General features: G+C 45.2%; 1 protein-coding gene across 1 annotated transcript in view; it reads right to left on the minus strand.

Annotated features, from left to right (window-relative positions):
- Positions 1-15,035, minus strand: part of TMEM94 (transmembrane protein 94) — a 107,142-nt gene that overhangs the window by 1,124 nt on the left and 90,983 nt on the right. The window contains exons 22-29 of the mRNA XM_015410736.1: positions 13,321-13,420; positions 13,073-13,181; positions 10,652-10,841; positions 9,455-9,532; positions 8,920-9,005; positions 6,183-6,264; positions 3,835-3,989; positions 1,597-1,691 (exon numbers count right to left, since the gene is read on the minus strand). Coding sequence (XP_015266222.1) covers positions 1,597-1,691; positions 3,835-3,989; positions 6,183-6,264; positions 8,920-9,005; positions 9,455-9,532; positions 10,652-10,841; positions 13,073-13,181; positions 13,321-13,420 — 895 coding nt within the window. The remainder of the gene's footprint in view (positions 1-1,596; positions 1,692-3,834; positions 3,990-6,182; positions 6,265-8,919; positions 9,006-9,454; positions 9,533-10,651; positions 10,842-13,072; positions 13,182-13,320; positions 13,421-15,035) is intronic.

Below are 15,035 nucleotides of genomic sequence, written 5' to 3' on the forward strand. Positions count from 1 at the left end.
GGCTCTAAAACCTTTTCCTCTTAGGACATTGTCCACCGTACATTTTTCCCAAAGCACATTCAGTTACCACTTGTAGTTTACTTTCTGTTTAAAAAAACACCTGGATAGGAACCCCCCTCCACTACCTATGCATTTTTGCCATTAAGAGGTTTTTAACTAAGAAAACAGTGATTGAGGAAACTGTGTTAAGGGTTCTGGACAGATACAGCCCGTCATGACAACCACAAACAAAACAAACAAAAACTTTGTAGCATTTCTTTACCCCCCCCCCCCCCCCCGGATACCTGGAGAATTTGGTTTGGGATGGAAATATACTCCAAGTGCAATATGTGCCACTTTTCCAGAGGACAGACTAAGTATTAAATTAATGGGTTTGTTTGGTCTTTATCTCCCTGGAACAGGTCCGTGATTACTGCACTAGCAAACAGTTAAAGGAAGCATGTTGTTTTACAGCTGCCCTATGGAATTGAATTTACAAGGCAATTAACAGTCATTAGTGAATGTAACAGCAGTACTCTTTTATATCAATGGAGTTCAAACAAGAAGACTTTCTAGTCAGCTCTGCCAATAGAACATAGCCAGAAGGTAACCAATCAATAACCAGAAGGACACAAGAATGGGACTCAACGAGTGGTAGAAGATAAGCAGAGGGTAACACCTGAAGTCATGGGATCTCCTTCATTGCAAGAGGAGACAGGATTAGTCACTGAGTTGAGTCCAACCCATTAAGAAGGCCTGGAAAACAGAATGTGGTAGTTCCCACGACTGGCATATTTTACAAGACTGCCAAGTATGCTGGACAGGTAAACCAACGTGTCACTTTGGTCATTTTCCCATGTGGCAGGCTTTGCCTGTCAAAAATATCTGTGCGAGGGCCAAATTTCATTTGGTACTGGAGCTCCATGAATGCCAGTCTAGATAGCTACTTTGGCCTTTAGAAAAGCAATCACTAGTTGTGCTTTTGTACACAAAGAGATCATAGTGTGAGGGAAGGGGGGTTAACTCATCACCTCACAGTGCCATTGTTCTGACTGTAAATGCCCTTCTCCCCATCCCACCGCTGCTTTAAGACTCTTTAGAGGAAAAAGAGACAGGTACCCATACTGTGCTGCACAAAAGGGAGCTTCTAGTCAGGGGATAGCCAAACTGTGGCCTTGATCCATATGGGAGGCTTCTTGTGACTAATTTCTGGGGCAAATCAGATGTCTGGAGCTCCAATCTTGAGCACATTGAGTTCAGCCCCACAAATGTACAGGGCCCAGTCCTAACCATCTATGTGTTTTATATACACTAGTCATCAGTCTCTGGTTATAGATATATATAATCAGTATTTAATTTTCATCCCACCCTTTCACCAGGAGTTCAGTGTGGCATACATGGTTCACCTTCTTCTATTTTATGCTCATAATAACCCTGTGAGGTAGGTTAGGCTGAGAAAGAACTGGCCCAATCTCAACCAGTGAGCTTCCAGGATGAGTGGGAATCTGAACCTGATTCTCTCTAGGCTTAGTCAAGCATCAGACGGCTTTATCACACCATCTCCTGTGAGGAGTTCTTGCCCCAAACAGTAAGCAATAAAGAAATGAAATCACTTACCAGTATGTAAGACAATCATTCCAGCAGTGAGTTTCTGAGACAGAAGAAGAATGTTGGAAAATGACCCAAACCAATCAGGAGCTCCTTCCACATGACTGGAAGAATTTAAAAAAAAAAAAGTACAGGGCATTCCACTAGGCAAGTTAACAAAAAATGACGAGCCCCATCTGGACAGGGAACATCAAAGGAACTACTGAGCTATTAGCAAGCTCTTGTAGGCTCTGGAATTCTGGAAAAGAGCTTTCTTGTGGTGATGAAAAAGAACCTGGAGGCTTGTTCAATCCACTACCATTTATTTCTTTAGAATACTTATATCCTGTCTTTCAGCCTCATCAGGGCTAACAAGGTAATTATGAGGGAAATAGGCAACTCTGTGGCAGTCCTGCACAGATCCTTTACTGTACAATCCCCACACACACACACACAACTGGGAGTGGAGAGCGGTGGCCATAAGCCGTCAGTGACAGTAGATGCCCACAACAGCTACACAAATCCGTTGCAGCAATGGACAAAGAGGGTGGGGAAATGACAGAAGCAGGGTAACAAAGTCTGTATCATGCCAGGGTTTGGGACCTGTATCACAGTTAAGTGCATTGCCAGATGTTAGTAAAAAGGATAACTTCTAATGAAAAAGTTGGAAATTTCAGGTTTTATTTTTTTTAAAGGAAAAAAGTCTGTAGTCCTTATAGCTAAAGAAAAACATAGTCTCTTCTAAAAGGTTAGAAACATAAGAGAAGCCAATGTTGGATCAGGCCAACACTCTGTCACACAATGGCAAAAAATACCAGGTGCCATCATGAGGTCCCATCAGTGGGGCCAGGACACTAGAAGCCCTCCCACTGTTGCCCCCCCCCCAAGCACCAAGAATACAGAGCATACATTGCCCCAGCCTGAGAGTTCCTATCTATACCTTGTGGCTAATAGCCACTGATGGACATCTGCTCCATATATTTATCCAATTCCCTTTTGAAGCTGTCCATGCTTGTAGCCGCCGCCACCACCTCCCGTGGTACTGAATTCCATGTGTTAATCACTCTTTGGGTGAAGAAATACTTCCTTTTATCTGTTCTAACCTGACTGCTCAGCAATTTCATTGAGTGCCCACGAGTTCTTGTATTGTGAGAAAGGGAGAAAACTACTTCTTTCTCGACCTGTTCTATCCCATGTAAAATCTTGTAAACCTTTATCATGTCACCCCTCAGTCGTTGTTTCTCCAAGCTAAAGAGCCCTAAGCGCTTTAACCTTTCCTCATAGGAAAAGTGTTCCAACCCTTTTATCATTCTAGTTGCCCTTTTCTGCACTTTTTCCAATGCTATAATATCCTTTCTGAGGTGTGGTGACCAGAACTGCACACAGTATTCCAAATGAGGTCGCACCATTAATTTATATGGGGCATTATGATATTGGCTGATTTGTTCTCAGTTCCCTTCCTAATAATCCCCAGCATAGCGTTGACCTTTTTTATTGCAGTCACACACTGTTTCAATATTTTCAGTGAGTTATCTACTATGACTCCAAGATCTCTCTCTTGGTCAGTCTCCGCCAGTTCTTTAGATCTTCTTTAGAGATATCAGCCGAACTTTTTTCACTCCCCCAGGTGTGTTTTAATGGCAGCTACAACCTATTTTTAACCGCAATGAATGTATTTTATTACATGCTACCTTGAATATTTATTTTTAAATATAAAGGTGGGTGGATGAATCTTCACATAAATTTTAAGTGGGAGTAGAAAAAGCTTTCACACATGCACACCACAAAATGGCATTCCGTAACTACCCAAACTTCTACCTCAATACTTGGGGAACGGGGGGGATATTGGAATAAGAAAAAAGTCTACAAATGTTAAAATTCAAATGTAAAACCTCATTACAATGGGGGGGGGATATTTTGAAGTATGAAGATTACTTCCACTTGGAAGAAGGGGAGACCTGAGATAGCGTAAGAAGACCTGGGGCTAAGCCTCTGCTCCTCTTTGTCTGGGGCCTGCATGAACTGTGCTAGAGGAACCAGCACCAGCCCAGGACAACCTTCTAACTCATCACCTGCTTCAGGTGCATCAATGGCCTGTTATGTATCTCAGTTTAAATTGAACATTTTGTGCATTTTTGTTATGCAAGTAATTTCTAAGTACTGGAGAAAATCAGGGTAAAAATAACTAATAAAGCATGAATGGCTTACATATTTAAATCACAACACCTAGGAACTCTGGCACAGAAGCAAACTTTGACTGTTTCATACCTGCTCAGCATGATCGAGGTGCAGCCTGTGACGTTGAAGGCAGAGGAGTTGAAGTTTGCACAGTAGTCTTGCAAAGTATAGCCAAAGCAAGCCAAACAAGAGCAGATGGTAAGGCTGAATTTCAGTAGAAAGCAGAGTAAGAAGTAGTGCTGAGTCTAGGAAGATTACCAAGAATATCACAGTTACTTACAGAATGGGAGGGAATTACTTTGCCCCCGCAGCACTTGCCCAAGGCCCTCACACTCAACAGTTCTAGCGACGATGGCCTGTGTACCAGCAGCACTATAAAACACCAGAAGTAGCCTCTCAGGCCTGACCTATAGGCCCAAACTAGAGGTGATTAGATAAATATGTGGCTCCTGCTGACCCACATCTCTAACCCCAATGTTCTCAGGTTATCAGTCTGGAATCCTCATATCAGTTGTGAGGGGGAAACAGCTTCTGCCTGCATTCCTCTCTTCTTCTCACAACATAAGCTATTCCACCCGGGAAAGTACCTGAGAGCAGCAAAGATGTCAGGGATGCCCTTTTCACCTCAGGCACACCCTCCCTCCCTCCTTGACATGCAGCCCAGTTTAAGGGATGGCGTGTATTTTCCCTTTGTCCGTCTTCCCCGTCAGACAGAACTTGCACTTTTTAAAAAAGCCTTTCCCAATTGACAGAGAAAGCAGTCCACAATGCATCTGGGCAGAGTGAGAAGGAAGAAAGCCCACTCGCCCACCTTCTGCTGTTATAGGTGCTGCTGCTGAACAAGAGAGAGTCCCAAGTGGTAGAGCAATTGGGGAACAGCAGCAACGAAAACACAGTCCCTTTCCAGTCACACAACACACTCTCTCCGTGAGACTCTTGCTTGAGACTTGCTGGCCACTCCAAGAACTCTACCACCACCACCCCATGTTAGTTGCCTCACTTGAGCAAGCCTGAATTATTTCTTTTAAAAAGGGCTGGAAGGGGGGGGGGGGATGATGCAGAAGCCCTTGATTCTGGGACAAGAATCTGAGAATTCTTGTGCATCTGGCAACACTGAATGTCTAGCAAAAGATCACATGTGAAACGTCAGTCCAAATTAGATACAATGGGGGCTGTCTAGCTGCCACTGACTCATGTCTCCAAGCTGCCTCCTCCAGTAACACGTTGTAAAATGTGATGCCTGAGTGAAGCCATTGTGCTCTGAGGGCTCCCACTTCCTTCAAGTGACTGCGTATGAAATGCAGCAGGAAAAATGAGAATGATGGCATCACGTCATGCATCCCCTTTTACTAGATGTTACCAGGGAGATGCAGGTGAGGACAGAGGTCAGTGGCATCCATGCACTGCCCTTATAATCTAATTTGGACTTCTGCTGCATGGTTTTTGTCGTTGTTGTTCAGTCGCATAGTCAAGTCCGACTCTTCGCGACCCCAAGGATCACATCACACCGGGCCCTCCTGTTTTCAGTTAAATATATGGACTAATCACTAGCTGTGTAAATAATAGGGTTCTTGTTTTTCTAAAGGAGCACATCCTGAAGAATTGTTGGGTGTTACAAGTTAAAACACTTCAGTATTTTCAGGGTTAATGATGTTTGTTAAGTCACATGTTTGTTTGTAACCAATCTGTTTAGACAATAGGAAGCCCGGGAATTTTCTCCCTGATCTAGGGATTTGATTGGGACTAAAGTGTCAAGGTGTATTACCATTTTATGGCTTCTCTTCCCGTTCTTTGTTCTGACTAGAGAAGGAGACGCCATTCGGCTCTTCCCCGTTTTACTTTTTAGCTGCAAGGATGTAGGCATATTAGCTCTTTGTTATTTTATATCCTGTGTACCTTTTTCCCATGTTAGGTTTATAGTAAACTTTTATATTTTTAATACACACCATGGACTCAGTCTCTTAATACTCTGCTGACTTACTTTAAAAGAATCCCAACAAGAATCTATACCTCTCCCTACACAGCAATTATAACCAAGCTCAGCTTGTCTATGCTGTGTGAAAGCAACCTGCTAACTTACACAGAGCTCCCTCTAAGAGAGACGTGAAGGAAAGTCCTACCTCAATTTGCTGAAAAGAGAACACCTACAACTTCATATTTTTCCAGCCAAGAGCTGAGCTGACTCTCTTGTCACAAAGCAGGAGGTGGCAGACCACAACTGGCCCAGAGGCTAAAGACTCAAAACCAGCAAGCTAAATTTTTGCCTGTTAAAGAAAATGCACATGAGCTCTTGACACTGCCCCATGATGCTATCGTAATAACGGGTCCCCTGCTTTTGCAGCTGGCAAGAAAATAACTTGAACGCCCTTGTGGCACTATTTTCACACATGTGCGGGCGCACACGCACACACACAGAGCTAACCAATCCAACGGCTTACCTTTTTAGGAATGGAGGTCAGATTTTTCCCAGTTGCCACAGACATGATGGAACTGTGAGGGGGCTTGCCCAGAAGGGAAACACTTGAAGAAATGAAGCTAAAGTTAGCCTGCAAAGCTGTAATTCTATAACATAATTATAAAAGCTGACTGGCTGCCTGGATTGTCAAGTTCTAGAAATTACCTCAACCCCCATCTGGGAGACAAACCTTCCCACACAATTCCTTCCTGTTAAGTGCTCCACCTTGCCCTCTTCTCCACACTCACCAGGTTCAATTCCTGGCACCTCCAGAGAAAAGAATGAGGTAGTAGGTGATGTGAAAGGCCTCCCACCTGAGCGGCTGGAGAGCCGCTGCCAGTCGGAGTAGACAGACAGCACTGACCTTGATAGGCCAATGGGCTGACTCAGTATAACACAGCTTCTCGTACTGATACGGGCAAGCAAGCTTAACACAGTTACGTTCCTTGGCAACAAAACTGAATTGGGATTAGGTTGGAGACTTTGGAACTTCCTAGCCTAGCAGTGTCATCATGACAGAGTTACACCCTCCTAAGCCCAATGACCTCAATGGATTTAAAAGGGTGTAACTCTGTTTAGGATTGGACTGTAAGAGGCCCATCTTGTCTCTCTTACTTTTGGTCTCCGGGATATCCACAAAAGCTGTTCTATTCCAAACAGCATTTCTTGATAGTTGTGTTGACTCCCTGACATGGTGAATTATTTTTCTCTTGCTCATTCAACTGCTGCTTTTTCTTGTTTTTATGATTTGTCTAATGATTGATTATAGTTGTGGGCTTTGCTAGTTGCTACATCTGGGGGATTTTTGTATTGTTCTATTTTAAAAAAATTTTTACTTGGGAGGCATCTTCAAAGTGGTTTTAATAGAAAAGCAGAAAAAAAGTCTCAGCAATACTCTTGTGTGCTAATTTAATATAATGTTAAACCTGGAGTACTTCATCATATTGCCTCATCATATTGCCTCATCATATTGCCACCTACTTTTTATCCATTAGATTGTACATACAGGGAAAGAAAGAGAGAAGTACAGTGGTGCAAGATCAGTTTTAGTTAAGAAAATAGATTATTTTAAAAAATCAAGCCTGAAATTCTAGGTAGAAGAATATCTAGGAAACACAGGGTGGCAATTAAAAGGACAATAAGGAACAAATGAAGGCGAGCCAAGATACAACCTTGGAAACCAACAGATGGCTAGAATTTGTTTGCAGTGAAGAGCTTCCAATACTTGCAAGCATTAGGCCCCCTATAACTACACCAATTCTGCATGCCTGTCAAGTTCTCCTTACTCCCAACAGATCAGTCCTTGCAAAAATACATAGAATACTACACTTAAGCATTAAGCCAAGCTCTCCTGCAAACGAAAGCAGTTCAGTCTATGTCCTAGTCATCCACTGAATCTAATAGGAGAACATACATTATTTATTTGTATGCTTGTTTTATTGGGCTTCTAGCCCACCCTCCCCCAAGCAGCAGGCTCAGGGCGGGTTACAACCAGTGTTCCCGTCTAAGCTGAGTTAGTGTGAACTAGCTCAATTTTTTTAGCCTCTGGCTCACACATTTTTGTCTTAGCGCAGGAAAGATGGCTCCAGAGCAAACTAATTTAAGCAGTAGCCAAATCGCTCGCTCACAACTTCTGGACAGTTCAAGCATCTACGGACAGCCCCTGAGTGGAACATGCTGATGGATCACTGTAATGCCAGTAGCTCACAAAGTAGAATTTTTGCTCACAAGACTCCACAGCTTAGAGGGAGCATACAACGTTCTTAAAAACATACAGAGCTTTAAAAATAAAAGACAGCCATAAAACAGATACAGTACTATATATAAAATACTATATAAGAACCTCAAGGGGCTCCAGCAAGACAATTTGCTGAATTGAATGAAGTTCCCATTGCTATAAAGCAGTGCTCGGTAACATTTTAGTAGACCAATAATCTCAGTCATGGTGCCCAAGAGCTCCATAGCACCTGCCCATGTATTTCTTGGCGCACACTTGCTTCTGCCCCAAAGGAAAGAGCCAGTCTTGGCTTTACTCCACCTCATTGGAGCAGGGGATGCTTCAGAAGAGCCCAGGAGGGATTTTCCTTTCTTCAGGAAGCATTCCTTCGGATACCCTTGCCTCCATCATAGGAGGATACTTGGCCTGGAACCGCCTAACACTCTGTGGAACCTCCTACCATGTGGTCATTGGATCTAAACCCCTAAAGCAGCCCTTTTGCTAAGACACCCATTACCCGATGACAAATTTCCAAAAGTGCCCACAGGCTCAACAAGGCTAGAGAACCCTGTAGTATGGAGACTGTCCCAAAATTCTTAAAAATCATTGCAGTCATGTACTTCAGAATCACAGTCAACGAGTAATATGTGTAGGCTTTAGTATGATAAGTCTCACATGGAGAGCTGCTAGAAATAATTCCTCAGGCAGCAACTCCACAGAAAGTTCATAACGTGCCACTTCCACACGGGAATCAGCTTCCTTATATGGGCAGTCTCAAGGGTACAAACTCTAGTCCTCACAGTAAGGCTGATCCTCATGGTCTCCCGTGCATCACGGCCTCCACTCAAAGCGGCTACGGCAAGAAAATGCTTCCGGCAGCCTCCTGCATAGTGGCTGTGTGACATGAAAACCAGGTCTTCGTTTCCCTTCTGGACAGTTCAAGCATCTATGTACAGCCCCTGAGTGGAACATGCTAATGGGTCACTGGAAGAAGCTTGCTCACCTTAACAGTGGGTAGCAGAAGCAGGAGAGCCACAGGATATCCGTAGTGCTGAGAATGGGGGGCAGTTGCACCAGGCAAGAGAGGAACTGAGCAGACACAGCAAAAGGCATGGTTAGCGGCAGGACCAGAAGACCCGCCCCCCCTTCCTGCACTGCTCCCTGCCTCCACCCCACCCTACCTGCTACTGCCCTGATGATGAGCTTGTGTTTTCTACATCTCCAGACCCAGCTTTTTAAAAAAAAACTTCTGGAAAAACAGTCATGTCATGATGTCCTCTCAGAACAAAAAAAAAAAAAATGAGTACACTTTGCTTTTCAGACCCAATTTATTCTGAAAGGCAGAAACTGGGGACTACAGATTAGAAGAGAATTCATTTCTGCCTCTAACTAGGATAAACCTACCACAACACAATGGTGACAAGTACTGCTGACATGGGCGTGGGGGGCGGGGGTGGGGGGGGAGAGAATCTTGGACTTTCCTTTCTCCCAGACTCAGCTGCCCTCTCCACTTCCTGAAGCTAATCAGAGCAACTCACCTGGATGATGACCAGAGCCAGCTGACACTGCAGGAGGAAGAGGAAGCACTTGCGGATGCCGTAGGTTACATGCCGGGCCTGGAAGGAAGGACATGTGATGGGGATGGAATGCAAAAGGAGAGCCCATGGGAAGCCCTTGCACCTATAGCGCATAGACATTTCTGCAGGGACACATGTACGATTTGGGCAATCACATCTGATTTGCTGAGGGCCAGCTGGTATTTTACTGATCTGTCTAAAAGTATCAGGGTTTGTCAATAGTTATATAAATTCAGGAATTTACCCACATCCCTAGCAAGCTGAGAAGCTCCATGACTCCCCAGGGGACTGTAGCTTATTAAAGGCCCTTTTCATACCAAACATGGTGCTGCCTTGAAAAGGGTTAACTGCAGGACACTCAACAGCTCTGCTCTGGGAATGCCAATCAACTCACCAGGGCGGAGTGGGAGCACTCTATCTAGGGAAGGCAGCCGGGAATCAGGGTAGAAACTTTGTCCCAGCTTCTTAGCAGGGGGAGGGGAGCCCTTAATCGATTGAGTGGCTCAGCACCTACGAACAAGAAGAGCAAAGAGCCCAGCAAACCCAGAAACTCACATACAGCAGCGGAACAAGTGGAGCAGGCAAGGCCTAGGAAGGGCCCAAGAGGGTAGGCTGCTAGACGCACCTCCGGACCTCCTTGAAAGATTACTACTCTGCACTTTCTCAAGGCAGCACCGGAAAAATCCACTCCAGAAGCCCACTGGATTCTGCTTGTCCCCTTGCAACCCTCTTGACAGGAACACTTAGCCGGACCATAAAAGATATTATAACTTTTACAGTCTGGAAAAGGGACAGCTGTTCTCCCCATCTGTCTCACAGCAGCAGCATACACACAGAGCACTACAGCACATGGTTCCCAGGGGACTCACTAGAGTGCTTTCCAAACCAAGCTCCACTTGGGATAAGGGGTTTCAGAAGGTTTGAAACAAGGATGGGCAGCGACATCTCTAAGCAGCCTCGTGAGAAAGATCAGCAGGCATTCAGAGACGGTGGTGGCTGTAGAAACTGAATCAAGAGTCTCTTCTCCTGAGTCGACTTCCATCCCTTATTGCCAGCTTTCAGGCCAGACTTGATTGGCTGCTCTCACTGCAAGGCGGCTAGTAGTCTCAGGTGGATGACACAGCCATTCTAGCATCACCCCACGGAAAGAGGACTCACCTGCTCTATGAGCCGGATGATCCCAATTGTTTCTTCAGGACAAATGGACAGGGAGCAAGACAAGCTGTTCAACTGGCCAGACAGCTGAAGAGGCGTCAGCTCATCAGAAACATGGGTCATGTTTGTGCTGGTGGCATAGCCGAAAGTCTCCCAGGAGCAGCGGGAAGGATAAAGAGGATCCAGGGCTACGCTGTATAGACAACAGCACATGGGTTAGAGGGAAGTATACCTTAAAGGTCAATAAGCCAGGATGTGCGGCTGGGTACACAAAATACAAAGGTATTCAAAACACTAAACATGGTTGAGGACTTTTGTGGTCTGCAGGCCGGTGTTGGTCCATAGGATTACTTCCCAACTGTCCACAACAAGGTAATCAGATCCATATTCTGCTCCTATGTGGAATATTTTCCCTTCCATCAGCAGCAACAGCAAATAGAGATCTACCCTTTCAGGACCGAGGCATGCAGTTTGACCCTAAGCATTTTACTCCTCTGCATCCAACAGAAGGTAATGGGATCGATGACGGCCAGAAGACTGAAGAAGAATCCAAACAAGAGTGAGTTGATGTTGGTCAATGGAGAAGCTGCTCAGGGACTGCAACGTCAGCCTGTCCGGGAGGGAGTTGTACTCCCCCGTGAAGGGGCAGCTCCATAGCTGGAGGGTGCTACAGGATCTAGGCCTACAGCTGGAGCTCAGTTTCCTCTGTGCCATATAGCACTTTTTATCAGCTCCAGCTGTTTTGCCAGTCGTCATTAGACCTCCACAGCTCTGGGCACACGATTTGAAAAGAAGCACCAGGAGGAAAGGGAGGGGCAGTCAGTTGGCAAGTGGCTGCTTCCCCAGTGGTGCACTAGGCAGTAAGCTGTCCTTGCGGTAACCAGATGCTGGAGAGCAGGAGACACCTAGGCAAGGCCTCAGAACTGGGAAGGGAAGCTGGGAGTCCCGGCCCTCTTAGTGAGCAATTCCAACAAAGGCCAGGTGGTGGCAGCAGTTGAAACAAGAAGGGAGAGAAAAGCCCCTCCAGGTGTTGGGAAAGCCAGGTGGGGGCAGGTGCCAGGCAGAGACCTCAGACGGCCACTGGTACCCAGACACCTCAGACAACACAGCAGAATAGGGCTTGCAGATTAGAGCAAGGCTATTTCACCACAAAAGGAATTATGTAAGACGACTGCATCCAACTGTCTTCACTGCCTTTTATCTCAACCAATTCCTGCAATCAATCTGACCTGCTTTTCTCGCTGTGCTTCTCAGCACTTTTCCATACTCTGCCTTTGCTAGAAGAAAGAGCATAAATATTTATATCCTGGTTTCAGCTTGGAAGGGGGGGGGCTCTTGTGCCATCGCAGTGATTTATATTCAAGGCCACCCCATAGCAAGTCCAAAGGCTGATCCCGATATTGTGAAAAGAGCTGCACTTTATGCATTTTTTTCCAAACACCACTTTCTTCATGCTTGTTAGCAGTGTTCCCTCTATGCTGAGTTAGTGTGAGCTAGCTCACAGCTTTTTAGCCTCTGGCTCACACATTTTTGTCTTAGGCTCAGGAAGGATGACTCCAGAGCAAACCTATTTATGCGGTAGCCAAATCCCTCGCTCACAACTTTAATGCCAGTAGCTCAGAAAGTAGAATTTTTGCTCACAAGACTCCACGGCTTAGAGGGAGCATTGCTTGTTAATGATCTTTATCTCAATGTGAAGGGTGCATCCAAGGGAAAACAGGAGGGATCCAGTCTAGAGAGGGCTTTTTTCATATGTATGCAATGGGAGTGAAGTACAAGGAATTATAAAGACAGGAGAGATAATTGCCTGCCTACAGTAAATCTGTGGACTGGGGACCTTAGAATTCTATCAAAACTTCAACACGTGGCATATAGACAACAGAAGAAGAAGAAGAAGAAGAAGAGATTGGATTTATACCCCGCCCTTCACTTGGAGTCTCAGAGCGGCTTACAAACTCCTTTCCCTTCCCCTCCCCACAACAGACACCCTGCGAGGTGAGTGGGGCTAAGAGAACTCTGACACAAACTGCTCTTTTTCAAGGACAGCTGTGCCAGAGCTTGTGACTGACCCAAGGTCACATCAGCAGGTGCAAGTGGAGGAGTGGGGAATCAAACCTGATTCTCCCAGATTAGAGTCCGCGCACTTAACCACTACACCAAACTGGCTCTCTTTTTTGTGTATTGTGTATGGACTTATTTTTTAGATATTTGGAAACCCTTTATAGAAACTTATGTGTAGATCTGCCACCACTGTTGTTATATTTTTGTCTCTACTTCATGTATACTTTTTTCCTTTTCCTTTTTAGTTCTATTTAGTTGCTGGATTCTGAGGGTCCCCCCCCCCCTCGTTCTTTTTGGGAAAAAGGGGAAAAACCAAACAAAGACAGTCTGGGGCCACGATCCTGTGGCCCTTGCAGGCCTTACCTGATGTCACTCTGAAGGAAGAGGCAGTTGTTGCGCAGATTGGCTGAGCTGCCCAGGCAGCAGGTGACCTCCCCATATTCTTGCATGATCTTGATCATTTCACACATGGCTGCAAGAGACCAAGAGAAGGAGGAGTTACCCGACTGACCCTCTCTAGTTTTCCTCCTTCAGGGACTCTCCATCCAAAAGCCAAGCATCTCTGTGCAGAAAAAACATGAGAACCAACAAAGTTCTGACCTCTTACTTACTTTCTGGGGTGCAATCTGTAAACAGAGGAACAAGCAAAGGCACATTATCGATGTTCTGCAGGTGGGGCCTCACCTGATGGATTCCCCGTGGGAGTTTGGCCTGAAGTGAAAGAAGAGTAATTAAAACAGTAACATAGACATAGATTAGGACCAAGGAGGGTAACAAGGCCCTGATCCTATAGATGGCAGCAGACAGAATGACTGGGCTGAGCCACTGTGGCTGACATGAGTGTCTTATCTTAGAAGACGACTCAAAGTGACCCTTGCTGGAACATACTGCTTTGCAATTAGCCACTGACAATGCATCTGAACAAATATTGTCTCCCCATTCTAGGTGTCAGATCTGAGCACTCCTTATTCTAGGAGCTGCAGATGAAAGCGAAGTCAGATTAAGGCTGTAATGCTTTTTAAAAACCAAATACAATGGGCTTCCGGTCGAGCTAAGATGGAGGACTGACGCACTTTCACTTTTGTGCGAAGTGGGCGACGGCCGCTTTCGACAGTTTGGGCAGTTATTAGCCCAACACATCGCTCCCCAGCGAGGGGGGGGGGACAAGCAGGCAGCAGCGCCTAAGAGGGAGTGTGAGATTGGCGTGATTCCGCTTCGGAAGAAGCGGAAACAGGCTTTGAACTCCTCCCGCGAAGAAGGCAAGTGCCGAGCAACTCTCCAGTATAAGTGCCGAGCAACTCTACAATGTATAATACTAACACTGACACATTCTCTACACAAAATCGTCCATGGGATGAGCTGCAACCACTACAAAAGGAAACATTCATCCAGGAAGATAACAGGGTCAAATTGCAATGAAGGGTCAAGCTACTTTATTCCTTTTTCTAAGGCAAATAAAGGAGGTCAGCTCGGAAGCAAGAAACTGAATGCTTAAAGACCGTTTTCTGTATGAAGTGTCCTGCCAGTTAAGATCAACAGAGACCTTACTAGGTGTGTTCTCGCTTTCATGGACTAGGCAGGTGTGACCCAGACAGGGCCTTTTCAGTAGTGGCTCCAAATGTATGGAATTTCATCCACACAGAAGCTCACCAGGCACCAAAACTGCAGCAGTTTAAGCACTTTTAAATTTCCCACTCCTTTTTGGAACCCCCCACTAGCAGCATTCTTACTTTTTCTGCCATCATTATTTCGCCAACATGAGGGTTTTTAGGTTTTCACTTTGCTACTCCTGATTCCTATCCTAATTTTAATCTGATGTTGTTTTAACTGGTGTTATCTTCTATCTTAGGGTTTCTTGCCATTTTTATAACCTGTCATATTTATTATTTATTATGTCATAAACTGCCTTGTAGCTATTAAGTGGAATCTTCTTAGGAAGCATCAGGAATAGCCACAGCTGGGATAACTGACAAGATGAGCTGTTGCTGAAGCCCTTCACACATTTTATTTTCATAAGTGAAATCCTCTGTGATTTGGGGAGTTCTGTTTCTAGAACTGGCAGCTAATAGTTGAGGTCAAGACACCGCCTCAAAAAAAAAAACCCTCTTTCCTTACAGAATACAGGACTGCTGAGAGCCACCCATGGAATCCATGGGAAAGGATTTCTACTGCGTGAAGTGAGGGAAGGAACTCACCAATCCTTACTTGAATGAAAAGGTTCACTATGAATCTGTAGTTGCATACCTTAACCTTCCGCTAAACTAGGAAACACAGCACTCTCTCTCGCTGAAGGAGAGCTAGGATTTCAAGTCAAACAAAGGTTTAA

The sequence above is a fragment of the Gekko japonicus genome, unplaced genomic scaffold (assembly GCF_001447785.1).
Source record: "Gekko japonicus isolate JY-2015 unplaced genomic scaffold, Gekko_japonicus_V1.1 scaffold15, whole genome shotgun sequence".
Taxonomy (NCBI): domain Eukaryota; kingdom Metazoa; phylum Chordata; class Lepidosauria; order Squamata; family Gekkonidae; genus Gekko; species Gekko japonicus.